We start from the raw sequence: 27,387 nt of genomic DNA on the forward strand, positions 1-27,387 counted from the left end.
CCAACGATATATCACGATGGTCCTTGTATTCAATTCATAAACACATAAAATAGCACCAAACAGTTCAAAATCATCATTACACAAATACAGAGTAGGAAAAACAAAGTATCACAGAAAAAAAAATGTAATATCGATTTTTTTCGGCAGTATATAGATCGCGGGAGAAAGTATCGCGATATATCGATCGGTCCCGGCGTGCACCGAGCCCCCCCCAATTGAAAAAACGGCGCCGGGGGGCACCGGACTTTTTATGTACCATTTTATTTTGTGCGCACCAAGTAACATCTCCAGGTGCTCTTCTGAGTACTAGACCAAAAAAGGTATGTGCACCCCTGCTTATTGCCCTGCCCTTTAGGTGTTACTGTAATGAATTGCATTGCCCTGCCCCATCCAGGTGTGTTACTGTAACGGGCTGGACGAGGAGGAGAAGAGAGAGCTGAAGATCTTCAGTAACCAACGGAAGAAAGACAACCTGGGGAGGGGCAACGTCCGGCCCTTCCCCCTCACAGTCAATGGAGCCTCTTGCCAACAGGTTACACTTTGATTTCACTATTTATTACCTTTATTCAACCCATTAAGACCAGAGAAAGGCCTTCTAAATCACTAGTTCTCAGGGAAATGTATTCAACATTTTTCAAACACTTTCGACATTTTCCATAAATAGCATATATATAAAATATACAAGGCACAAAGCCGCACAAAGCTGTGAGCTTGTATATCTGCCATTTTTTTTGAATAGCCAACGCTAAAATCTAAAATGACACATCATGATGCTTTCACGGTCTTTTGCTCCCCAATTTAGTCGTTATGCCAATGATTTCTGGTTGTAGATCTGCTATTTTCAAATGACCGAAATGTATATAGGGCTGAAGTGGTTAATGTATGTTTATAATAATAATCAAAATCAACAAAGTAACTAGTACCTTATAAAGTTTTCAAATAAATGTAGTGGAGTAAAAGTACAATATCTGCCTCTGAGATGTAGTGGACTAGAAGTAAAAGTACTGAAAATTGGAAATACTCAAGTAAAGTACAAATACCTCAAAATTGTTCTTAAGTGCAGTAGTTAAGTAAATGTACTTTCCACCACTGATTCTACCCCACATCCTCCGCGGTGGTCAGACACTTTACTTCTGCACCACCCGAGCGCCTACAGGCAAAAACACATTTACAACAGATTCTCATTTTTAATCATGGCCTGGTGAAAACCAAGGCCTCTTGGGGACTGGCGAGATAGGGGCTAAAAGTAATCAACATTCCGGTTAAAAACAGATACAAAACAAACAATACATCACAAAACACAGGAGAAAAAATGAAATAAATAAAAACAATAAAACAGAAAATGTAACGCAAATGCATTACTGCAGAGACCAGATAAGAGAACAAATAAACGGCACTAACAGCCTGAAGAACAGCAGCGTTTGTCTGTGAGAAATGTCCAATAATAGAGGACTACAAGGCCAGAGGTTCTCAGAGAGGGGTACGCCGACGCCCAGGGGTCCTTCAGGGGGAGTTCCAGGGGGTCCCCAACAACATGAGGAATAGTGTAAACAATTAAGCCCTATGTTGTATATATATTTGTTCAGGTTGGGATACTAATTTCATCCAATCAGGAGAGAGAACTCATACCTGACACAGAATAAACAGGTGAAATGGGAAGTGATGAAACTAAATAAGTTAGTAGACAAAATGATAAAACGGGTACTCTGTCCTGATTGGATGAAATCGGCAACCCATCCGATTGCAATAATAATATAATGATAATGATTACTGATGATTGGAATATAGAGCTTAAACCTTTTAACAAACAACTTTCTGTTTTAACCAAACATCACTTACACTAACTTTAAAGGAATAGTTCACCCAATTTAAAAAAAGAAATTCTATCAAATTACACACCCCATGAAGTCTTGAGTTCATGGAGATTTTTAGTTTTTTACGCATTCCTGGGCCAATAATTTGATGACCGGGTGTATTTCCGGTAGGAGACTCAAAGAGACTCCTTTGAGTCTCCTACCGGATACATTAGCATCTTTCCGGCGGTCATCAAATTATTGTCTCAGGAATGCGACAAAAACTAAACAATCTCCATGAATTCAAGTCCTCATGGGGTGTGTAATTGATAGAGAATAAGTCATTTTTGGGGTGAACTACTCCTTTCATCTGTGTGCATATCTCTTCTTCTTCTCTCTCCCTTCATCGTTCGTTCTGTATTGTCTCCGCCTTCCCTCTCCAGTGCGGCGGGCAGATCAACGGCGGGGAGGTGGTGGTGTTTGCGGCGAGGGCGGGCCACGGAGTCTGCTGGCACCCGCACTGCTTCGTGTGCGGCATGTGCGAGGAGCTACTGGTGGACCTCATCTACTTCTACCAGGACGGGAAGGTGTACTGTGGACGACACCACGCCGAGAGGCTGAAGCCTCGCTGCACCGCATGCGACGAGGTACCGTAACACGCAGGGGTCACCCCGCCATGCTGGCTTGTGGTGAACATTTTTGTCAAAATTAAATGTTTGCAAGGACATATACAAAATGAGTGAACAATAATATTACAAGAAACACATAGAAAACTAGCTCTGAATGACCATAACAGGTCTGTAACATTTAAAAGCCTCAATATTTAGTCAACTTGACCATTGGCTCTGTACTTGCCTGGTCTGCTCTTTTTTTTCCCTCTACATCAACTCTCTTGAAAATAGCCGATCTACAAGCTCACAACGCCTCGTATGCCCCCTGTGCCAAAACACTCAGCAGCCAGAGCGAGATATGGGGGACGCTACAATACTTTGTTGTACGATAGCAATAATAATAGCCGATCTACAAGCTCACAACATGAACACATCGAATGGCTATTTTCGCTTCTTTCATTCTTTTTTTTGTATCTGTCAGGTGAGAAACCTCATGTCCAAAACTTTGCAAGGATTCAAATTCAAAAATAGGAAAAGGAGCAGATCTACAAGCTCAAAACACGTCGCTTCGTGCCACGTTTAGCGCTTGTGGATCTGCTACTTTTGATGCTTTCGTGTGATGCTGTAGTTGTAGTATGATCAAGTGCGGTGTTAATCCCCCCCCCCCCTCAAAAAAAAATGGAGATAAGAGGTTTCTGCCCGACAACAATGATATCAGTCTACGTTTCCCGCAAAAGGGAATGCATGAATTTAATTAAGTCTGACCGAGAAACATTCAAGGATAAAACATATCCCCACCAGACATGAAAACGAGTGACCAGAGCAAATCCAACCCAGCGTTCCCAGAACTTAAACGAGGATTAAGAAAAACACATTCCCAGAGCTCTTGCCATCATGTCTCAGAGAAAGGCCATGACTCACTGTTTCTTATTTGATATACAGTAAAGTACCATCGACAGCTCTTTACACACCAGAGGGTGTTATAATGGCGATGCTTGCGCCGAGTTCCGCAAGCATCGCTGAAGTGCCAATTAATGACGGCAAAGCACACCCCTCGAGTGCGATATTGCGATTATACAACAGTTACCATCAAAATAAAACATATCATTAAAATGTATTCATATCGCGGGGCAATTCACTCTCAAAATAGCAACCTTTTTCCCGGCATCCCCCTCCATTATGCTGGAAATAAATGTGGGTCTGACAGAGACAATAACAAGTCCCTGTTTACTAAGCCCTGCAGTCCAGAGCCATTGAGATGGCTTTGTGCCAGGCCAACTTTTACCAAACTGAGTGTCAATAATACCCTCAAATTTGAAAAACAAAATTAACAACACATTTAGTCGCTATGTTTAGCTACTTCACATGCAAACTGAACTGCACTAATAGCCACCCAGCCTAGCACAGCAGGGCTCTGTCTTTGTTAATATCAAAGCTGAACAGTGGTGGAGTAATTATATTGTGATTAGTAATACTAGATCATACCCGTGGGGGGATATGCGCACATGATTTGGCAACCCGGGAGCCAGCGAACACAAAAACGCTAATAAACAGCTGACAGCTGGAAAGCGAAAAACGGGCTTTGGTGTTCCGTGCACATGGTAACGGTCAATGGTGTGCAAATTCCAGGGCCGTCACGGCCATTCACTGTGCGTACGACGCGACACCCTCATTCTCACAGATCCGTGATTTCATACCCCCCACTTTTTGAAAAAATAAAAACTTTTTTTGGTAAAATCAGGCAAAAATAAGAATTAAATAACTTAACCCTAACACCGAAATAAAGTAACGAAAACACGAAAAAAAACTAACAAAATCCTGAAAATACAACATGTGTATACATTTGACAGTTACAAATATTTTTCACGATTTTTCAAAAATAGCAGATCTACAAGCTCATAGCGCGGCACCGAGTGCCGCGCTATGAGCTTGATCAGTTGTATTTATATTGTGTTTATTCATATTCATATTGAGATTTAGTGATATTTACAGTATATTGTGAATGTGATCAGTAAAATTGTGATTAGGCCGTTTTCAAACATTTAATTTTAGTACGGCTAGATGTGCTATCATGCTCATAATGACCAGCGTATGGAGAGCCTATCTCGACCACTCAGACGGCTTAGTCAGAACTAAGCCGTCTGTATAATGAGGATTCATCTGTTATCCCAGAATTCTCCTGTGTCACCTGCGTTGACCCTGATCAGAACGTGTCGGGTCTGTTCTGTTTGGCCACCATGCAAATCATCAGGCGCGTGCACACACAGACATCAAAGGGGGCTTCAGCCCCTGCCCTTTTACCCGTCTGTAAAAAAAACTGGCCTCTCCAGACAATGCAACATTTACAGTACTATGATGAAAGAAATGCAAACCTTTCCATGCCATACCCGAAGGCAGCATCAAGGAGAATTGCCTTTTTCCGAACTCTCCTGAACTTGAACGCGGCTTGCGTTGAAAGAATTGTCCTCTGTGTAGAAATCCATGTCGTACGGCGCAACTTCAGTAGCTATAGAGCACCGAAGTCAGACGTAATTTACACATCCTTGGTTTGTCTACCTGGTTCGCGGTTTTCCACCCCCATTCTGAATCCCATAGACGTATTTAATATCGCGTCAAATAAGAACTGTGTTCCAAAAATAAACAAATGACCCCGGCGGTTTGACTCTTATGGATATGAAGCATCAACCGACGGTGAGAAAACGATAATGTTACTTCCCCCGAATTAGTTAAATTTTCGCCAGAAACAGACTGTATCAGATATAAGTGACTGACTATCATAAACGATACAGAACCTCCTCCCTGACAATATCGCCGAGACAGTTTGTTTATTTTTGGACCACAATTCTTATATGAGACGATTCTATGATGACCCAATGTTATTCTCCATAGAGAAATTACTTTACGAACCTGGGGATGAGCGAGTGACGTCAGGACTTCTGTACTCTATACATACGACATACGGCGTAACAAAAAAACGCGGTGTGAGCTTGTGGATCCGCAATTTTTGCTATTTCTTTCTAAAAGTGCCCTTTTTAGGGAATTTCAGCCCCTGCCTCTCTAACATTCTCTGAACGTCCCTGCAGATCATCTTTGCTGACGAGTGCACCGAGGCGGAGGGCCGCCACTGGCACATGAAGCACTTCTGCTGTTTCGAGTGCGAGGCGCCCCTCGGTGGTCAGCGGTACATCATGAAGGAGGGCCGGCCCCACTGCTGCAACTGCTTCGAATCCCTTTACGCAGAGTACTGCGACGCATGCGGAGAACACATAGGTACGTATATACCACTACTACGCAGAGTACTGCGACGCATGCGGAGAACACATAGGTACGTATATACCACTACTACGCAGAGTACTGTGACGCATGCGGAGAACACATAGGTACGTATATACCACTACTACGCAGAGTACTGCGACGCATGCGGAGAACACATAGGTACGTATACCACTACTACGCAGAGTACTGCGACGCATGCGGAGAACACATAGGTACGTATACCACTACTACGCAGAGTACTGCGACGCATGCGGAGAACACATAGGTACGTACCACTACTAAACACACACGTGTGTCCTGCACTTTTTTTTATTGCCTCTCTTTAACCACCTAAAACCCTCTATGACTTAGGGAAACGCAGTGGTGTGAAAAGTACTAAATGTTTTACTTAAGTAAAAGTATCAATACTGCAATGTAGAAATACTCTGTCACAAGTAAAAGTCTGGAATTCTAAATTTACTTGAGTAAAAGTACAAAAGTACTGGCATCAAAATGTACTTAAAGTACCAAAAGTTAAAAGAGTCATTATGCAGATTTCAAGTTTTCAAAATGTATAAAAATAGCCGAAATATATATAGAGCTTAAGTGGTTAATGTATGTTTAGTAATAACAATCTAAAAAGTAACCAGTAACTAAAGTTTTCAAATGATTGTAGTGGAGTAAAAGTACAATATTTTCCTTAGAGATGTGGTGGAGTAGAAGTAAAAGCATTGAAAATTGGAAATACTCCACTAAAGTAAAAAAGAAATACCTCAAAATTGTGCTTCAGTACAGTACTTAAGTAAATGTACTTAGTTACTTTACACCACTGGTGAAACGGACCTGAGAGTTGCAACTCTACTTGTTTAGCAATAGTGGCTGGGAGCCTCTGCCTGATGACCAGAAGCCTGATATCTACCTCGGCCAATGGGGAACTCCCCTTTAGGCTGGTGGATAAGATGCTGGCTTTCCACGCGGCGGGAGACCCGGGTTCAAATCCTGACCGTTACACTGTGTCTGCTCCTTGTTTCCCTCTACAACCGAATCTCTTCAACAGAAATACCAGGTCTAAAAGTGACCTCTATTCAATTAAAAACCGGATCTCTATTAATGACCGGGGGCGTTGTTGAAACAATAGGGATTAAAAGCTTCTCTTCTAATACAAGCCTCTTTTTGTACAATAATAATATAATACAAGCCTTTTTTCGAAAAATAGAAATATAGGCCTCTCTCTTATATATGCCTCCTTTCAATAAAAACCTGGCACCCGCTACAGTTGAAATAAATAAAAGCCTGTGCCTATTAGAGAATTGTGCATTAATCTTCTGTAACGGAGAGCTTAAAAGACTTTTCTCCGGTCTAGCCATATCTGCAGTATGAAACCAATACATCTTGTTCAAAACACTTCACACTTCAAGGTCCTTCTGTTAGCCTATAAATCACTGCACAGGCTAGCTCCACTGTCCCCCCCACACCTCATCATCCCTTTACTACGCCTGTCACACTCCGATATTAAAATTGCCTAATGGGTCGCCCCGCCAAATGCACATACTGTATATGGAGTCAAATGCACTGCAACTAATGTCAGCCACAACACAAACTGTGATGGAGATTTTCAACATGCACGGATATCAGACATAGCAGAAACCATTCAACATGATGATATCAGACAACGGAAAACATGGAGATTTATTTCCCAGCCGCCCCATCAAATGCACATAGGCGATTTTTAGGGGGGGCATGGGGCCGGACGATTAAAAAAAAAATATATATATATTATTATTTTTTATGTATTTAAGGAAAACTGGAAAAACGAGACTCGCTCACTGCAAAAAACATTTAAGCAAAACTCCTTAGAGAGACTTTAAGAAAATGTCTTTTCTTTATTTGAAATGCTCATTAAGTGCTCTGTGCTCAACCTTCGTCAGTGCTAAGTGGTTGAATCACAGACAAACATTGCTTTTATAGGGATCTAGATCAGTTCAGATCAGGTGCTGAGGATCACTACTCAGGGATATAGTATGTTTTATATATTTTAAAAAAATATATATCTCATATATAGTTTATATGTCCACATACATGTACATGCCACATACAGTATATGGATATATATGTACATATATGGATATGTACATATATGTAGAGACGTATGCAGGTGGCCAATTACGAATATGTCACATATGAGAAACATACAGTACATGTTGCATATATAAAAATATATGTTCATATATTTCCTTAGCCACCCCTGGTGGCAGAGGCAAGAATCGCCTATGGATATAGATAGATTCACAATTTCACATTCAGCCTTCAATTCCAGAAGCATGCAGTCACTGATTGAAAATGGAGCAACAGCTTGAATCACATTACTACACACAGCATACAACACAAGGAGCAGCAGCAAAGAAATAAAAAACGGTTCCTGGAGAGAAAGAGAGAAAGCAAAAAAGAAAGCCACCACATGCAGCCTTCAAATCCAGAGCCAGAACATGTCATTCCAGAGTCACTGAACATGTTCCATTGCCACCCACTCACTCGGTATTGGGTCCCAAAATTACTACAATAGTACGAACAGCTTGAATCGCATTAGCATACAACACACGCAGCGGCAGCAAAGAAAAAACTAAATAAAAACAAGGTTCTTACCTTGAGCCGTCTTCTACTTGACTTGTTTGGCCGGGGTCAAACTTTGAAACCCATGGAGAAACCCCCTTCTCTCTAGTTCACTCCAGTGGTGTCTCCAGTCATCTCCATCCTCCATACTGTACCGCCGGGAGCTCCTGGTGTCAACGGCATGCAGTGACCGACCAGCTAGGGCTGTGACGATTACAAATTGAAGTTGACGATTAATCATCACTCAAATAATTGCGATTTAATTGTGTTTCTGTAATAAAAATTACATTTCTGTTTGGCTTTTTAGCTTTCGTAAACAAAAGTTGCACAGGGCAGATATGACAAACAACACATATTTAATTATTTTATACCTAAAAATAAACATTAAATAGTGGAAATAGCAGATCTATAAGCTCAAAACGATGCGACGCGTTTTGAGCTTATAGATCTGCTATTTCCACTATTTTTGTCATTTTTTGAAAATATATGACATTTTTTAACATGGAATTGATTATGCCGATTATTAAATATTTGCGATTATATAAAATAATTGCGATCAGACGATTATGTAATAATTGTGACAGGCCTAGTGACCGACGAGCCTCATTCTCCTGACTGCCATCTTCTCACTCACCCTTGGTAGCACCCTCCCATACAGATGTTCATTGGCAACATGTTCATCCTGGTGGTTGATGTTTAGTACTGCACATAGCTGATCTGGTGTAGCATAGAGGCCAGGGACTTCTGTAGAGCAGGCTTCAGGGTCCAGCATTCACAGCTGTATAGGAGAACAGACTCTACTGGACTGAGAAGAAGCTGAGCTTGATATGGTGGGACGGGTTGGACTTCCACACACACTGGCCATGCCATTCAGAGTCCTCCATGCAAGCGAGGGAGGGAGGGTGTGTGTCCCCCTGCAACACCCGCAGCCAGGATGTCAAACTCCTCACTGTTGCCGTCTGGGGGTCATCACCGTGGCTCTGGTACCTGTGTACATGCATGGCTCCTATGGTCCTGAGTGGGTTGGGAGGAACACCATAAGCCTTGAGTATCAGAAAGAAAGAAAGAAAGAAATAAAGAAAGAAAGAACATTTATGATTAATGAATAAGAACTGAGAGCAAACAAAAAACATGCACCGAAATTGTGCGCACACGCAAAATAAATTTGATAAAAATGGAATAAGATTCTTTATTAATAGAATTAATTAATTCTTATTTTTTTCCCTCAAAAAGTCAAAATATTAACGAGTTGGTGATGATGGAAAACACAGCTGCATTATGCTATTGTTAGTCACATTTATTCAACATTGTGTTAAGCTTTGTACCACTGTACCAGTGTTACATTTTATCAGCCATGTTTAAATGTAAGTCCAGTTTCAATCGCCTTTGTTAGTTATTATTAGTCATCATTATATTTAGTCAACGTCAACCTGTTTTTATTTAGTCAAGTTTTAGTGGACTAAAAGAGCATTTTAGTCTTTATCTTAGTCCAACAAAACATGAAGTATTTAGTTTTGTTTCAGTCAACAAAAACGGTTTACATTTTGATTTTAGTCTAGTTTTAGTCAATGATAAATCTGATAAATCCATTCCATGCAAACTTGCCATCTTGCCACACTGATCCCAGTACAACCCAACACTAAACACCTGGTTATAGAACCAATGATCCAGTTCTACCAACTGATCCCAGTACAGCCTGACAACACAACACCTGGTTATAATATAGAACCAACCCACACTGATCCCAGTACACAGCCAACACCTGGTTATAGAACATAGGTCTTCAACAGGGGGTCCGGGACCCCTAGGTGGTCCTTATATTTACAATAGGAGGGCCACCAAATGTTTGTGTGATAGGATTTATTTTACATTAACCACTTGAACCCTAGCATCCCTATTCTGAGGGGAACATTTGCCAAAAATAGCAGATCTACAAGCTCCCTATTTTCAGCAAAGAGATTTGGTGTAGGCCTACAGGGAAAAAAGAGTGAACCAAGTACAGAACCAAATGTCAAGTTTACAAAGTACTAAGTTGAGGGTTTAAGTGGTACATTTCTGAAAATCAATATATTAATAGAAAATATAAATGTGTAAACAAACAAACATGAATCATGAATTTACACATCACTGATGATAGTGCTGTCAAATAAGTCTATGAAGCTACCTATGAAATCTATGACAAAGTTTAATCTGCAATACGTCATACAATGTGTAGTGGGGGGTCCCTGCTTCATCTCTCTGACAGCAAAGGGGTCCTTGGCCTGAAAAACGTCGTAGACCCCTGGTTTAGGACTATATCACTGATCCCATAACATCCTAACAAGACAACACTTGGTTAGAGTCAGAACCAATGTCTAAAAAACAGGTTAGAACAGAAATGCCCCCCCCCCCCCACGCACACACACACACACGCACGCACGCACGCACGCATGCACGCGGGCTGCACTCATCCCTGTTGCTACAAGCTAGGCTAACATTACTATTATTGTGTTCGGTTTGGCTACAGTTACAGGTACGTTAAAGACAGCTGACATTAAAACATATTGACCGTTTCCACTCACATTCTCCACACAATTCCCGGGGGGGGGGAGGCGGAGGGGCGGGATTATATCCATCACATCAGCCACGCAGTTCCCCGTTCTTTAATTAGTCCAATAAAGCCTAATTATGTTCCGTTATTGTCGCTTGGTGAACGTAAACTCGATAAATATCATGTTGCAAACACCACGACTCGGCGACAGAAGATAAACTGCGTCGTAGTTTCATAACTTTTGTAACTGCTGGGAGCGCAGTAACTGTCAACTAAACTGTGTGTGTGTGTGTGTGTGTGTCGCTCGTGCCGTGGTGTCGCTGCGCGTTCAAGCAGCTGTTCGTTTGTTTTGTTTTGTTGGGAGAACGCTCGCACCAAAACACGCTCGCGCTATTATGATTATGCACTTCATGGTATCACAACACCTCCAAGGCCTTGAAAACAAGGCTCCAAACATCCCAAAACAAACTAGTAAGGCTACTTCTTGGCATCAAAAGGAGTAAAGGAGTGTAAAACCAAACCCTACTCACTTTCAAAACTGCCCTAAAGATACACCTTCAGGAGGCTGCAATTCGAAAATGGCCCTGTCCAAGTCATCATCTCTGCTGAAAATAGCGATCTACAACGCCTCACAGTGAGCTTGTAGATCTGCTATTTTTGGCAAATGTTCCCCCCCATCACAAAAAGATTTGGCAGCCCCCCGTAGTAACTCTGAGGACCCCCTGGGGGTCCCGGACCCCCTGTTGAAGACCCATGGACTAGAGCAGTGGTTCTCAACCAGTGGTCCGGGGACCACCAGTGGTCCTTGAGGGAATACCAGGGGGTCCCCAGAAAAATTAGTTAATAGCGTCACAATCATTTTTAACCACCTAGCTTTGTCTATTAAAAAATAGCAGATCTACAAGCTGCTGTAGATCTGCTATTTTTGAAAAAAGTGTGCATATCTTTGAATATTGATATTTTTTAAAGCGAAAATTTACCGATATATTTGCTTCTGGGGGTCCCTGGCACAAAACATTTTCAGATAGGGGTCCGCGGCCAAATGTATATCAATTTAGGGTTCCTTGGCATGAAAAAGGTTGAAAACCATTGGTTTAAGGTGGTGCTGATCCCCCCCCTTTTCCCCCCATCTGCTGCAGGCATCGACCAGGGTCAGATGACGTATGACGGGCAGCACTGGCACGCCACAGAGGAGTGCTTCTGCTGTGCCCGCTGTAAGCGCTCCCTGCTGGGACGTCCCTTCCTGCCCAAACAGGGACACATCTTCTGCTCGCGATCCTGCAGCGCCGGACAGGTGGAGAATAAACAAACCCATGCACTATACACCCCAATAACTATGATCGCTGATGTCGGGGGGAGACCTTGTATGTCTAATAGTCAGGGGATATTAAAAAAAGTCTTGGAATAAATTCCTTACCAAAAAAAATCTTCACCAATGTGTTTGCAAAGGTGTCTAGTAATACATCTCACAAAGACTGAAAAAAACACTCCTTGGGCTAAAAACGGCCCAATCTCAATGGTCTTTTTACACAAAAAGTATACATGGCTATGGCCGTTTTTAGCCCAAGGAGTGGTTTTGGTGCAAAACAAATGATTGCAATGGATCAGAATCATAAAAACACCCTAGTTTGACCCCTCACATGCTACTTAAAACAGAATTAAATTTGGATTTTTTTTAATTATTTTTTTTTAACCAAGGTTATGGTGGGTACCCCAACTTTAAGGAGCTGTCACAAATTCTCCTGGGGATACTGAATTTCAGTCTTTGTGAGATGTGTTACTAGACACCTTTACAAACACATAGGTGAAGATTTATTTTGGTAAGGAATTTATTCCAAGATTGGAAAATATTCTGCTAATATCCCCTGACTATAAAACCTGTTCCTTTTTTATATTATTAAAAAAAAATGTCTTAACCCATTAAGACCTGGAACGCATCTGTGTCACTTTTTCGATTTGAGCTAAAAAGCGTTATTTTACACTTTGGGCTATTCAAAAATAGCAGATATACAATCTCCATATTTTAACTATTTGTGTTTTTTTGTTAATTAATGCTCTACTTAACTTGATCATACTACAGTGTCACACAAACATATCAAAAATAGCAGATCTATAGGCTCGTTTTGGGCCTTGTTTTGGGACATATGAGGTTTCCACCCGAGAGAGATGATATATTCCACATCACGTTATGTTTAATCAATTTAATCGTTCGCTCATATATATGTAATTATTAAGGTTATTAATCAGGTGTGTGTGCGTGTGCGCGCGTGTGTGTGTGTGTGTGTGTGTGTGTGTGTGTGTGTGTGTGTGTGTGTGTGTGTGTGTGTGTGTGTGAACCCCATCAGGACCCAGACGAGTCGGACTCGTCGGACTCTGCGTTCCAGAGCGCACGTTCCCGCGAGTCTCGCCACAGCACCAAGGTGGGGAAGAAGGAGCGCCGGAACGCCGAGCAGCACCAGCTGGAGCGCCAGCGGAGCACCGAGGTGCCTGCTCGCCAGCCGGCCCCGCCCCCCATGCCCGACCGCCTGTCCGCCGACGTGGACCCCCTGTCCGTCCAGATGGACCGCCTCAGCCTCTCCTCGGGGCACACCCCCAGCCGCACCCCCAGCCGCACCCCTAGCCGCACCCCCAGCCTAAACCAGGTGACACACACGTCTATAAACCAGTGGGGTTCTCAAAGTTTTTTTTGTGCCTATTATAGGACCAGTGGTGGAAGAAGTACTCAGATATTTTACTTAAACATGGTTTTGCACTTTTTCTGTTTTTCATGTGTCTATGAGGTTGATAGAACTTCATTTATCCCCCTGGTGGTGTTTTTATGGTGTTTTATGTCTTCTCTGACTATTTTGAGTTTCTACCTGGAGGCTGAAACCTTGAGGGTCAAACGTGCCAATAGAAAAACAGCGCTTTAGTGACAGAGTAAAAAATATACCCTCCCCCTCATTATCATAAAACAACAGGTGTGGGCATGAGGAGGAGGAGGGACTAGGACAGGTGGGTGGTGCTAAGGTGGTGGAGGAGGTGCTAAGGTGAGAACCAGGTATACTTAATGAACTGGAGGCGTGTCCACATAAAAACAATTTTAACAATTTCTGTACACTTTTTTGAAAAATATCTTCCTCCTAGTATAACCATAATACCTGATGATTATGTTTTAGGGGGGGGGGGGGGGGGGGGTCACTGAAAATCACGGCACCCCGTCTTTAAGTAGCGGAAGCAATACCACACTATATAAAAAATACTCAGTTACAAGTAAAAGGCCTGTGTTCAAAATGCTACTTGAGTAAAAGTACAAAAGTGTTGGCATCAAAATATACTTAAAGTAACAAAAGTAAAAGTACTAAAATGTTTGAAATTAGCAGATCTACAAGCATCGCGACACATTGTGAGCTTGTAGATCGGATATTTTCAAATAGCCTATTGGTATAAAATAGGGCTGAAGTGGTTAATCTATGTCATATAATATAATAATGTATGTAAAGGACTGACCCAATAAGCGGCCGGAAACAGCACGGAGTCAGGAGGTAGATTGCAACCAAAGGTGCTTTTAAGTGCACAGACAGGGTAGGGGCATCAGCAGCAAAAGGTGGCATGGTGGTCGGCAGCTCCACCATGTCCTAATACTAAAACTGAGTGTTTTAGTTTCTGGCAGCCTTTTATACTCAGCTGAGCCAATCAAGTGTGAGTCAATCAAGTGTGGGTTCAACCATGTTGGAGCCAGGTTACCTCAAACATGCAACAAATCTAAACCACACATTCCATTAAACATCTGAATCAATACCCCTGGTAAATACATATAACTTAAGCACCCTATTGCAAAACAAACCTTATCACATTATTAGCAGCTTCCAATATACAACACAAAACCCCCCTCTCTCTTCTACTGTGGTCCAGTCCAAACCCATATATGGTGCTCGGGCACCCTGGGGACTCTTTTGCCTGAACACCCTGGAACAGACAGACGTAAGCAGTATTAAAATCACAATTCAACATCCCATATATATTGCCAAATATTATATTGCACTAAAACATATTACACATTCCTCTTATGGTATTGCACTGGCTATATTGCACTTGCCCATCATGATCCAATATCCTTGTGTGCAAATATACTGTGAAAAAGGGTAAAGTGCAAAATGCTGTGCAAATATAAATAAATCAATAAATACTGTTACAATATATATGTGCAAAATAAGTGGTGTGCAAAATAGTGCCAATTATAAGTAACAGAGGACCTCTTCGTTACAATGTACAGTATATCTGCAAAGTAATTAGTAACTAAAGTTTTCAAATAATTGTAGTGGAGTAAAAGTACAATATTTGACTCTGAGATGTAGTGGAGTAGAAGTAAAAGTACTAAAAGTACCTCAAAATTGTACTTGAGTACAGTACTTATAAGTAAATGTACTTAGTTACTTTACACCACTGCCAAGGACCAACCAAATTGAACACGTAGCCATGTAAACATGTTTAACGGCAACGCAGATCAACACACGTTTACGCGGAACCCTTTAACGCAGTTCAGGGTATCCTTGAAATCTCTCTGCAACACTTTAGAACAGGGCTCTTCAACCTTTTCAGGCCAAGGACCTCCTAGCTGAGAAAGAGATGAAGCAGGGACCCCCTCTAGATATTGTATTACATTTAGTTTCAGATTAAACTTTTTCTGTTTACTTGGTACTGCTCTTTTTTTCCCTCTACACCTACACCTCTTTGCCAAAAATAGCAGATCTACAAGCTTGTGAGGCGTTGTGAGCTTGTAGATCTGCTATTTTTGGCTAAAGTTCTCCTCAGAAAAGTATGCTAGGGTTCAAAGTGGTTAAGATAAAAAAAAAGATCATATCACACAAAGATTTGGCGGACCCCCTGTAGTAACTCTGAGGACCCCCTAGGGGTCCCGGACCCCCTGTTGAAGACCCCTACTTTAGAAATGTTATATTTGTCAGAGACCAGAGAGTGGTACCAGTGGGTGAAAGGGAGAAGGCATTGACTTTAAAGGAACCCTGGATACCGCCATCCCAAATGAAAAAAAGAAGGTGTACAGGGTTACGGAAAGGGGCTTGTCTCTACCAAGGGCAGCTGGTATTCTCCAGGGATCAACAGACCAGTATAAATCCATTTTCCACAGGCAGCTGTCAGTCTGTCAATTGGCAATCAATTCTCCACCTCTCCACCTTACAGAAAAGCACAGGAATAATACATAATATACAAGAAATACCAAATAACATAATTAACTCTCTCACTGCCAGACTTATTTCTGGTTTCACAAATGTCAACGAGGTCGTCGTCGCGACCTCATTGACATTAATTGTCTGCCTTTGAAAATAACATGTCTGGGCGCCAAAAATACATAGTAAAAAAAAATAGTGCACAGGAGCCGAGATACAGCCTTTTTAAGTAATAAGTTAACCAAGAAGTGAATGGAGCAGCAAATCTTCAGATCATGATATCTTGGGTTCTGAACGTTTTTTTTTCTCCAAAAAGTGGCAGCCAGGGCGTTATGACAATGTCTCATTATAAGTCATTCTTGGCAGTAAGATGCAGAATAATTATATAAATAATACAGGCTAAAATACAGCTGGCTGTAACACTGTGTTTGTGGGTTTTGACGTGTGGACGGGGATTCATTTGATTATTTACGGAAGATGAAAATATCAGTTTAGTCTTTGTGAAAGAAAAGTGCAATAGAAACTAGAAAGTACTGTTCCTGAAGAAACAGTGCGGGATCGCTAAGACTGTTGCTGGTAGTTGAGTATTGATAGTGTTAGTAGTGTTATAGTAGGGTCATAATACAATGACATCAGTATTATCACGTCATTAGAATGGCATCATGCATTATGATCGCTAAAGCGATCCCACAATAACATGAGTGTGCTCACTGCCAACAAGCTCACTAAAAGAAGGAAAAACAGAAAACACTGAGTGAACTACACCAGAGGCTGGAACCATGTCTGGAACCAGGGGGGAGTGTGACCCCCTCATTGCATAAAGAACGCCACAGTGTCCGATTAGCTGCAGCTGACTCCAGGTCGTTGGGCTTACAGATTGGCTCTGGTTCACAAATGACTCAACACTGTAATATACCAACAATTTCCAGTGAGTGTGAATGAACATGGTTTTAAAGAGAGTAAGAGGGTGCAGATGAGAACAGCTGCACAAATTGGCGTCGTTAAGGCATGCATGCGACAGTTTGTGTTGCATGTGATTTCACACCAGAAGATATAAGGTGATGCAGCTGTGTTCACAATGACTCTAGACGTCAAGAGAGAAAGAAGAGAGAGAGACAGACAGACAGACAGACAGACAGACAGACAGACAGGCAGGCAGGCAGGCAGGCAGGCAGGCAGGCAGGCAGGCAGGCAGGCAGGCAGGCAGGCAGGCAGGCAGGCAGGCAGGCAGGCAGACAGACAGACAGACAGACAGGGTAATGTCTCGTTGGGCCGTTTCCTCCAAAGCAGGAGGACCAAAGCGAACCGATCCTGCTGCTGTAGCAGTGAGGAGCAACCTTTATTTCTTTGGAGGCTTAGATCGAGAGACCCACAACACCATGGATCAGATGGATGTCCATGTCTTCAACACGGTGTCTTTATGCTGGAGGAAGTTGCCTCCACTGACACCTGGAAGAGGAGAACGTCACCTTGAGGTTCCCTCCAAGCGCTACGGCCACTCAGCTGTGCTGGTAGAATATACAGTCTATGTCTGGGGAGGAAACTGGAGAGGGGAGTTCTACAACGTGCTTTATGCATTTGATGTCGACGCCCACAGATGGTTGAAAACCAGGGTTTCTGGGACTGTTCCAGAGGAGAGGTACCACCACTCAGCCTGTGTGTTGGAGAAGGTCATGTTTATCCGTGGAGGACTTAACCAGCTGACTGGATGCATGGATAATGACATGTACAAGTTGGACACCGCCACAATGGTCTGGTCTTTAATTAACACCACAGGAACCCCACCGCCTGGTTCAACACGCCACTCTGCCACCATCATCGGAACAAAGATGTTTGTGTTTGGGGGATATGAGGGGAACCAGGGGGTCTACAACAACACCATCAGAGTGTTTGACACAGAGATCAACTGCTGGCTTAACACACCTTCTGCACAGCTTCTTCCAGAAAGACGCAGGAGTCATTCAGCCTTTACCTACAATGGAGAGCTGTACATATTAGGTGGCCTCAACGGTAACCAGACCTTCAGTGATCTGTGGAGATTCAGTCCAGAGACCTTCTCCTGGAAGAAGCTTGAGCCCAAGGGGAAAGGACCGTGTCCAATGTATGGCATGTGCTGTTGCATGATGGGAGATCTTATCATCCTCTTTGGAGGATCCAAACACAGATTCGACACTCCCTCTGATGATCTGTACATCTTAGACTTAAGTCCTAGTCTTAAGACACTATGTAAGCTAGCAGTCATTCAGTACGGTCTGGAGCAGTCTGAACTCCCACACGATGTCAGGTGGGAACTGGTAGCCATGACAACCAACGACAACAACAACATAATAATAAATAACACTAGAAAGTACTGTTCCTGAAGAAACAGTGTGGGATCGCTAAGAATGTTGCTGTATTGATAGTGTTAGTAGTGTTATGTAGTGTTATAGTAGGGTCATAATATAATGACATCAGTATTATGACACTAGAATGGCATTATGCATTATGACTAGAATGGCATTATGCATTATGACGTCACTAAATGGCATTTCTCCATTGAAATTACCCAAAAGACGGGGTTAATAACAACTAGATAATGTGCTCCTCGGAGCACAGGTCTCCGCCAGTACTGTTCCTGGTAAATCCTGTCTTACCTATTTATATTACATATTGTCACGTGTCACTTGACCAATGTTAGCTTAGCTTCCAAAAATCACACCCAGTGTGAAGTGGGCGGTGTGTGGTCATCACAACATGACTCACTTTAAAAAAAGGATAAATGACTTTTTTTAAAGTCCATACTGCTATTCATAGGGCTGCACATGTGTCATGTGTTTCGCTAGCCAATCACAGTCCTGAATTTGCAAAGTCAGCCAATCACATTACAGTTAGTGGTGATGACACTAGCTGTAATGTGATTGGCTGATATGAAAAAAGTATCGATTTGCATTAACAATGGAAGGGTTAGGGGGTACACACATTTTTTGGTCGGTGTCCAAAACTCACTTATAGGGGGCGGCTACACCGCCCCAAAAATATAAATGATTTTTTGAAGCACATTTGCTATTTATAGCCAGGTTTTTATGTCATCATGCGTCTCGCTAGCCAATCAAAGCATTGGTGACAACATATTGTCACGTGAAGCTTGACCAATGTTAGCTTGGCTGAGACGGACGGACACACGGAAGGACGGAGACGAAAACATACTCTCCACCTCTGGCGGAGACAATAATAAATAGTGAAGATAACATTAGTGTGATCGCTAAAGCGATCCCACTAATAAAATGCATTATTCTTATTATTATCATTATTAGGTGTGGATGAGCCGGGATGAACCGTACCCTCCCACCCAACGAGACCCCTCCCCAACCCCCACGCCCATACAGCTGCTGGGGCAATGCAACCCCCGGCAGGGTTACAACAACCCCAGCCCCAACCCCCCTCCTCCTCCTCACCCCCTCCCGGCCCAGAGCCCGGTCAACCCGGGGAAGAGGCCCGATTCCTGGGGGAACGAGCCACAAGCCAACGCCAAGAGAACCCCGCAAATGATGGCGGCGCTCAGGTAAGGGGGCTGTTGTCGCGATCCTGACATTGTTTTTAGTTGGCGATTCGAGTGTCGTATAAATAATCGTGATTAATACAGTAATCAATCAATAAATCAATCGATCAATCAACCAGGGGCCACTCCTTCAACGAGAACTGGATCCAGCACAGCAGTCCCAGCGTGGACGAGTTCCGGCCCAGCAAGCTGCGCACGCAGATGAGCTTCAACGAGATGTCCAGCCAGGCCCAGGGCCACAACCAGAACCAGATCCAGAACCACGCCTTCCAGGACAAGAGGACCGTCAGCATGCACGGGGGCTTCCAGTTCCAGAGGGACGGGGGGCGCCCCCCTCTGACCAGGAGGAACCCGGTCAACTCCCGCAGCTTCAACGAGACCCTGACGCCCCTGGAACAGACCCCCCGCGGATCCATGGACTCCATCACCATGTCCAACACTGCAGGTGCACTACACGTTTTTTTCTTTTTGGACGACACAAGTGGTGGAAACTAAGTAACTGAATACATTCACTTAAGTACTACTTAAAGGAGAATTTTGGACTAAGTTTTTCTTACCTTTTCTATGACGTTATGATATCTTAGGATGAATGGTACAGTAGAAACATTTCATAACTCCATCCAGGGTCCGCCACAGATTAAAGCGTGCGCGGATAGGCCTTGCGCTAGATCGCATATTTTAATAGCTTTTTTTTTTTTAGATCTGACGTTCATAGTGACAGAACACTGTCAAAAAAAAAAGAAAGAAAAAAAAAAACAGAAGTCTCACTAGACGAGATTGAAATCTCGAGATTTCAATCTCGTCTAGTGAGACTTAGGGGTTTTTTTTAACCCGGGATGGAGTTATGAAATGTTTCTACTGTACTATTCATCTTAAGATATCATAACGTTATAGAAAAGGTAAGAACAACTTAGTCCAAAATTCTCCTTTAAGTGCAATTTTGAGGTATTTGTACTTTACTTGAGTATTTCCAATTTTCAGTAGGCCTACTTTTACTTCCACTCCACTACATCTCAGAGGCAGATATTGTATTTTTTACTCTACTACAATTATTTGAAAACTTTAGTAACTAGTTACTTTATAGATTTGGATTATTATTACAAAACATACATTAGCCACTTCAGCCCTATATACATTTTGGCCATTTGAAAATAGCAAATAACAATGCGTCGCATTGTGAGCTTGTAGATCTGCTATTTTCTAAAGATTTGTATACATTTGAAAACGTGAAATGAGACATTATGCATTATGAGTACTTGTACTTTTACAAATTTTTATGCCACTACTTGTGTACTTTTACTCAAGTACATTTAGAATTCCGGACTTTTAGTTGTAACAGAGTATTTCTATATTGCAGTATTGAATTGATACTTTCACTTATAGGCTCTATGCACAGCAGCCATATTGGGAATGAATTGGGCCCCTTCCTTACTTCCTTCACAGGTGTTAACAATAATACTAATTAAGGCTCAGTTCCATTTAGTGTGGCACAGTGGTTGTCTTATTTTCAAGGGCCCCCATAACTCTGAGAGTGTACAAATGGAACCAAATGGACCCGTAAGGGTCCATTTGGTTCCATTTGTACACTCTCAGAGTTACACACCCACCATAAGGGACTATTTGGGAACCAAAATGGAGTGTTTCTAGTGAGCCAACATGCACAATATCAGCACCCTGACCAGAATGGAACAGAGCCTTCATTAGTATCATTGGTAACACCTGTGAAGGAAGTAAGAAGAGGCCCAATTTCTTTCCAATATGGCTGCTGTGCATAGAGCCTATTGCACATCACTGACACACCTATTCACTGCCACCCACACTCCTTCACTGCTGTCATAGAGCAAGTTGCTCAATACTGCCACCTGTTGACAAACGTTTGCAAGCCATGGGCCCTTTGTCACAGACAGTGGTGGAAAAAGTACTCACACTGCAATGTAGAAATACTCTGTTACAAGTGAAAGTCCGGTATTTCAAAATGCACTTGAGTAACAGTACAAAAGCACTGGCATCAAAATTATACTTCGTCTCAATGTCTCAAGTTTTCAAATGTCTAAATGTATAAAAAATATTTTGAAAATAGCAGATCTACAAGCTCCCAACGCATCACAGTGCGATGCGTTGTCAGCTTGTAGATCGGCTATTTTCAAATACTACTACTGTACATAGGGCTGAAGTGGTTAATGTATGTTTTGTAATAATAATCAAAATCAACAAAGTAACTAGTAATACAGTTTTCAAATAATTGTAGTGGAGTAAAAAGTACAATGTTTGCCTCTGAGATGTAGTGAAGTACAAGTACAAGTATAGAAAATTAGAAATACTCCAGTAAAGTGAACAAAGTACCCCAACATTGTACTTAAGTACAGTACTTGAGTAAATATACTCAGTCACTTTCCAGCCACTGGTCACAGATGTGTCCTGGCAGGTGGAAATAAACACAGCTGGCAGCTAATATAATTCACAATGGGGTATACGCTTGTCAAATGCTTCTTGGCTCAGCTACACTGAACACATCCATCTCTAATGCTATGCATCTGATAAATATAGCCGGCAGCAGGACACAAACATTAGTCACAAAATGTGACGGCAAGCTTTTTTTTTGGGACTGCCGGGAAAGGAATGTATATGATGTGATATTATGATATTAATGATAGCACAATACATGCAGTCATATCGTATATCACCATGTTGTGGTCACACACACACATGCACACATGCACGCGACACACACACACACACACACACACACACACACACACACACACACACACACACACACACACACACACACACACACACACACACACACACACACACACACACACACACACACACACACACACACACACACACACACGAGTGTAAAAGGTGTAATAAGGTTTTCAAGGTAGCAATAAAATAAAATAAAGCAATAATTAAAAAAAGAAAAGTTCACTGGAGTGTTACCTATGACCTTAAATTATTTATATTTGAGAATAAAAAAGAATGTATATATATATATTTATATATATTTTTTTGTCATTCATTTGACCCAAGTACCCAAGGGAAACATTCAGTTTAAAGGTTTAACACACACAGACCAGAAATCTTGCATAGTCGAGCTTTAACACAGCGTTTCTAAATGAAGCTAAAGTCGTGCGTTGTGCCTGTGGTCGTTTGCAGGGAACTCTCTGGACGGGGTCACTAAGCGCCAGGAGCGCCAGGAGCATCTGTCCAGGTTCTCCATGCCCGACCTCAGCAAGGACTCCGGGGTCAACGTGTCGGAGAAGAGCATCATGGGAACGCTCAGCCAGTTCCACAGCACAGAGTCGCTGTCCTCCTCGCGGCCCCCCTTCGGGAACAACATGGACGCCCACCCCATGAGGGGGGTGGGCTACCCTCTGCAGTACTGGGACGCCCCCCACCCGCTGCCCTTCGACGCCGGCGCCCGCTTCGTCGGGGGGCCGTCGGGCAGCAGCGGGAACCTGCGCGTCACCTCGGCCAGCGAGCGGACCCCCCGCCGGCACGGACCCGGCGGCGGGCAGGAGCCCGTCTCCCAGCAACAACAACAGCAGCAACAGCCCCCCCTGCAGCAGCAGCAGCCGGGATGGCACAAGCACCACCGCAGTAACCACGGCAACGGCAACAACAAGGGCCAGCATCACCACCACCACCGCGGCGGGCGGCGCCGCCACAAGCGCTCTCGCCGCTCCCGCTCAGACAACGCGCTGCACCTGGCGGCGGCGCCGGCGGCCGAGCCGCCGCACCGGCGCGTCCAGGAGGACTACGAGCGCTTCCCCTCCGGCCACACGGCCCGCGAGCTGCTGGGCCTGGCGCCCGCCGGGTACCGCCCCCACCAGGCCTACGGGGGCCAGCGGCCCTGCCCCCGCACCACCTCGGACCTCACGCTGCAGGACGCCGCCGGGGGGTCCGGGGGGGGGTGGCGGGCCCTCGGCGGCGGCGGGGGGGGACCGGGGGGCGGCGACGGCGGCGGCAGGGCGAGCTGGGGGGCCGACGGCTACCGGGGAGAGGGGGCCGGCGAGCCGTGGTGCTACAGCTGCTCCTCGTCCTCCTCGGGCTCTGGGGAGGAGGGGGGGGACGAGGGGTACTTCCTGGGGGAGCCCATCCCCCGGCCCGTGCAGCTGAGGTACATCAACGAGGAGCTGCGGCACCGCTACAGCCCCGCCACGGGCGGCGTGGGCGTGGGGGTGGGGGGGGGCCACCACCACCACGCCCCCCTGCTGCACGGGAACGCCCACGGCCACCAGCTGCACACCCGGCAGAGGAGGAAGAGCAAGAACTGTGTGGTTTCTTAAAGAGACGGAGACAACGTGGACGAGTGGAGGAGAGAGAGAAGTGACGAGCGGAGGAGAGCGAGGGAGAGAAGAGAAGCCCAATCCTGATTACTCTTCATTTCTGCCTCCTCGCCTCCTCCTCCTCCTCCTCCTCCTCCGCACTCTGTCCGTTCCTCCAGGCCGTGACCCGGACATCGCTTGGAGCGAGGTTCTGGCGAGGATACATCAAGTGTCTCCTTCCTGTCTCCTTTGTGGATGTTTTTTTTTGTTTTTTAACGTAGGAATACGTGACGTATAATGTCTCCTCCTCCATATGACAACCCTCCTCCGGGCTCCGGAGTGCTCCAGCCATCCAGGTGTTTGACACGTCAAGGAATTGCCGTCGTTTCAACTGACTGAGTCGAGGAGCGTTCCCATTCCTTTACAGCCAAACCCCATCCATTCCTCTGTCCTCGCTCAGAGGCGGGGCTAAGGTGTGACTGGAGGACGCGAGTGGAGGACGGAAGAATGGAAGTATGAGTGTTGGAGTTTGGCTAGAGAGAGTCAAAGACAGAGAGAGAGAGAGAGAGAGAGAGAGAGCGAGACAGAGACAGAGACAGAGACAGAGACAGAGACAGAGAGAGAGAGAGACACACAGAGACAAACAGAGACAGACAGAGAGACGGTAGAGAGGGGGTGGGAGGGAGAGGGAATAGGGCTGCGATATTGGTATACAGTAATATCGTATTGTGACGATACAATCACATTTTAAAAACATTTCAAACAGCCTGAACAGCCGATCTATGAGCTTGTAGATCTGCTATTTTGGCTATGGAGCTATTTTTTACCATTTTTAAGTTATTACAACCAGGAAAAGAATCACAATATTACGCTATATCCAATATCCCAGATGACAATCGAGTTTAACCCATTAAGAAGAAAAGTGACACATCTGTGTCACTTTAGATTTCTTTGGCTATTCAAAAATAGCAGATATACAAGCTCATAGCGCGGCACCGAGTGCCGCGCTATGAGCTTGTAGATCTGCTATTTTTGAAAAATCTTAAAAACGTTTTTATTTTTTTCAAAAAACTGTTAGGATTTAGATTTTTTTTAAAGAATCGCCTCAGGTCATAATGGGCTAATATAATATATTACGTTATCGATACAATATCGATATATATATTGCCCAGCCATAAGACGAGAGATAGTGATAGAATCAGAGCGTTAGACTGATAGAGTTGAGAGTGACAGTGAGATAGATAGAGGGACAGATTGACAGTGATATAGACTGACAGTGATAAGAGGCAATAGAATGACAGATGGACAGAGTTATAGATTATGATAGGATGATGATAGAGTGGTAGATTCACAGCCATAGACATGATAAGAGTGGATTTTTTTAGTGAGCACAGTATATATATGCCAGTATAACACACTGCATGTGAAACGAGAGTATATGAGGGGACAGGGGAGGGGAGGTTTATAAAAATGAAAAAAAGGGCAGCGCAGCATCACTCTCCATTGTATGTGAGCTTATGCAACGTGTGCACCAGGATAGATAAGAGTGCTGCTGCTTTGTGCACACACACACACACACACACACACACACACACACACACACACACACACACACACACACACCTACACACTACAGCATGATCTGATCATGACAGCGAGCGCTGCTCTCTGGCTTATATAACACCCAAGAATGTTTATCATGATGGAGCACAACGAGGCTGCTGACGGCTGGGATGCATTAACCACTTAAACGCCTCTCTCTAGACTTTCAAAGTCATACTGGAGTGGACCTGAGTTGACTCCGTACTTGGACGGCTTTTTTTCCCTCATTTTTACACTGTTTTTTTTTTTCTTCGCCCCAAAATAGTCGATCTACGCGACACGTTTGTGTGCTTGAAGATCGGCTATTTTTGGCTAATGTCCCCCCCCCTAGAATATGGATGCTGGGGTTCAAGTGGTGAACACTATGTGGATAAAGCAAATAATTGAGAAACTCTTATGCGTGTGTGTGTGTGTGTGTGTGTGTGTGTGTGTGTGTGTGTGCATGTTTTTGTGTGTTTGTGAGTGTGTGCGTGCGTGCGTGCGTGCGTGTATGCGTGTGCAGGAGAGAATCAATACCCCCCTTTAAGGATTTAAAAAAGGGGTTTAATTGGTGAAACTGTACTAAATCTGGTTGTTCTGCCCCCCGGGCAGTAAAAAAAAAGAAAAAACGTGTTCCGTGTTGGGATAGTGAAAGCTGCGTGCTGGATTCAGAACTGTGTCTTCATTTACGTCGTTGGAATCCCCAAAAAGGAAAAAAAAAAAAAGAAAAGAAGAAAAAGCTGCTGGAAATAATAGCATTGGCCTGTTATAGCCCCGTTTTCACCTTGTACAAAATAGTCAGTTGAACCCCCTGTGCTTTGCATACTAACGCCCGATTTGCGCGACGTCGTGCGGCAGTGTCGCCACGCCAGAAATAGCCGAGCTCGACTTGTGGTGGTGGTTCCCAAACTGGGGGTCGGTTTAAATCAGTTCAATTGTGATTATTTTGGGGGGGTCGCGGCCTGAAAAGTTTGGGAACCCTTGTAGTGTTGATTGTGACGGCAAATTTAGATTCAGTTTGAGTTAGTCTTTTGAAACTAATTCTGTTTAGTTTTAGTCATATTTTAGTCATCTGAAATGTTTTAGTTTACTAAATATCATAGTCGACTAAATCTACAGTTGATTTAGTCGACTCAAAAGGATGTTGGTGGTGCCTTGATGGCGTCGTAATGGTTGATTTTACACTTGGATGCATGCTGAAAATAGCAGATCTACAAGCTCACAACGCGTCGCAGCACGACGCGTTGTGAGCTTGTAGATCTGCTATTTTCAGAGTGCAACACCCGAGCGCAACCAAACATAAAATGACTTGTCTTTTAGTTCTACTGGATCTCTTCTCCACTAGATCCCTCACTAACATTTTAGTCTAGTTTTTATTTGTTGACGAAATTGTCAATTATATTTAGTCTTGGTTTTAGTCATCATACAGTAGCTTAGTTTGTATTTAGTTTTCGTCAGTGAAAAAAGGTTGTCGACGAACATTTTTCGTCATAGTTTTTAGTCGATGAAATCAACACTAAACCCTTGTTGTAGATCGGCTTTTTTTCACGTGAGACTGTCGCGCGGCGAAGTGTAAATCACGCTTTTTAACCCACGCTCTTCATGCTTTCACCAAGGACAAAAAGCTCTTCTCCTCGGCCATTCAAGCACAGTAAACGTCAGGTATGGTCCCGTTTTAATCTCCGCCACATGCTTTTGTTTTCTTTTGAGAGTTACCTTTAGATGATAAATAATCCTAATAACAATAAATGAATTAATAATACCTGTTAAATGTATATACAGTAATAAGGAAAAAAAAATCATGTTATTATTAAAGTTATATGGATGTAGTAATGTAAATGTTATGTACATATGGTCTTAAATATTTATATTATATATATATTTTGTATCAAAAGAATCATTATTTGTATAAGATGACGTAGAGCTCATAGGGAGAGTTGCATGTTCATTTGTGGCTGTTGTCTCATGTTGGAAATAAAGCGTACTTCACTGGACCAATAGGAAGTGGCGTCTCATTGCACTGATCT

At 43.5% G+C, this 27,387-nt stretch overlaps 2 protein-coding genes across 2 annotated transcripts in view; both read left to right on the forward strand.

The window, feature by feature from the left end:
• The window catches only part of LOC311052977 (prickle-like protein 2), a gene marked incomplete at its 3' end in the record, with an annotated part of 37,951 nt that extends 14,151 nt beyond the window's left edge, over nucleotides 1-23,800 (forward strand). Inside the window, exons 3-11 of the mRNA XM_084068294.1 lie at nucleotides 395-532; nucleotides 2,237-2,440; nucleotides 5,488-5,674; nucleotides 5,810-5,839; nucleotides 11,939-12,093; nucleotides 13,145-13,441; nucleotides 19,261-19,508; nucleotides 19,625-19,950; nucleotides 22,668-23,800. Coding sequence (XP_083924420.1) covers nucleotides 395-532; nucleotides 2,237-2,440; nucleotides 5,488-5,674; nucleotides 5,810-5,839; nucleotides 11,939-12,093; nucleotides 13,145-13,441; nucleotides 19,261-19,508; nucleotides 19,625-19,950; nucleotides 22,668-23,800 — 2,718 coding nt within the window. The remainder of the gene's footprint in view (nucleotides 1-394; nucleotides 533-2,236; nucleotides 2,441-5,487; nucleotides 5,675-5,809; nucleotides 5,840-11,938; nucleotides 12,094-13,144; nucleotides 13,442-19,260; nucleotides 19,509-19,624; nucleotides 19,951-22,667) is intronic.
• LOC311053273 (kelch domain-containing protein 3-like) lies at nucleotides 17,227-18,327 on the forward strand (the record flags this gene model as incomplete). Its single annotated transcript, XM_084068733.1, has 1 exon — nucleotides 17,227-18,327. One exon carries the CDS (start codon nucleotides 17,227-17,229, stop codon nucleotides 18,325-18,327), a length of 1,101 nt encoding a protein of 366 aa, XP_083924859.1.
• Nucleotides 23,801-27,387: the final 3,587 nt, after the last annotated feature.

Source organism: Gymnoscopelus microlampas, assembly GCF_963454915.1.
Source record: "Gymnoscopelus microlampas genome assembly, chromosome: 10".
Lineage (NCBI taxonomy): Eukaryota > Metazoa > Chordata > Actinopteri > Myctophiformes > Myctophidae > Gymnoscopelus > Gymnoscopelus microlampas.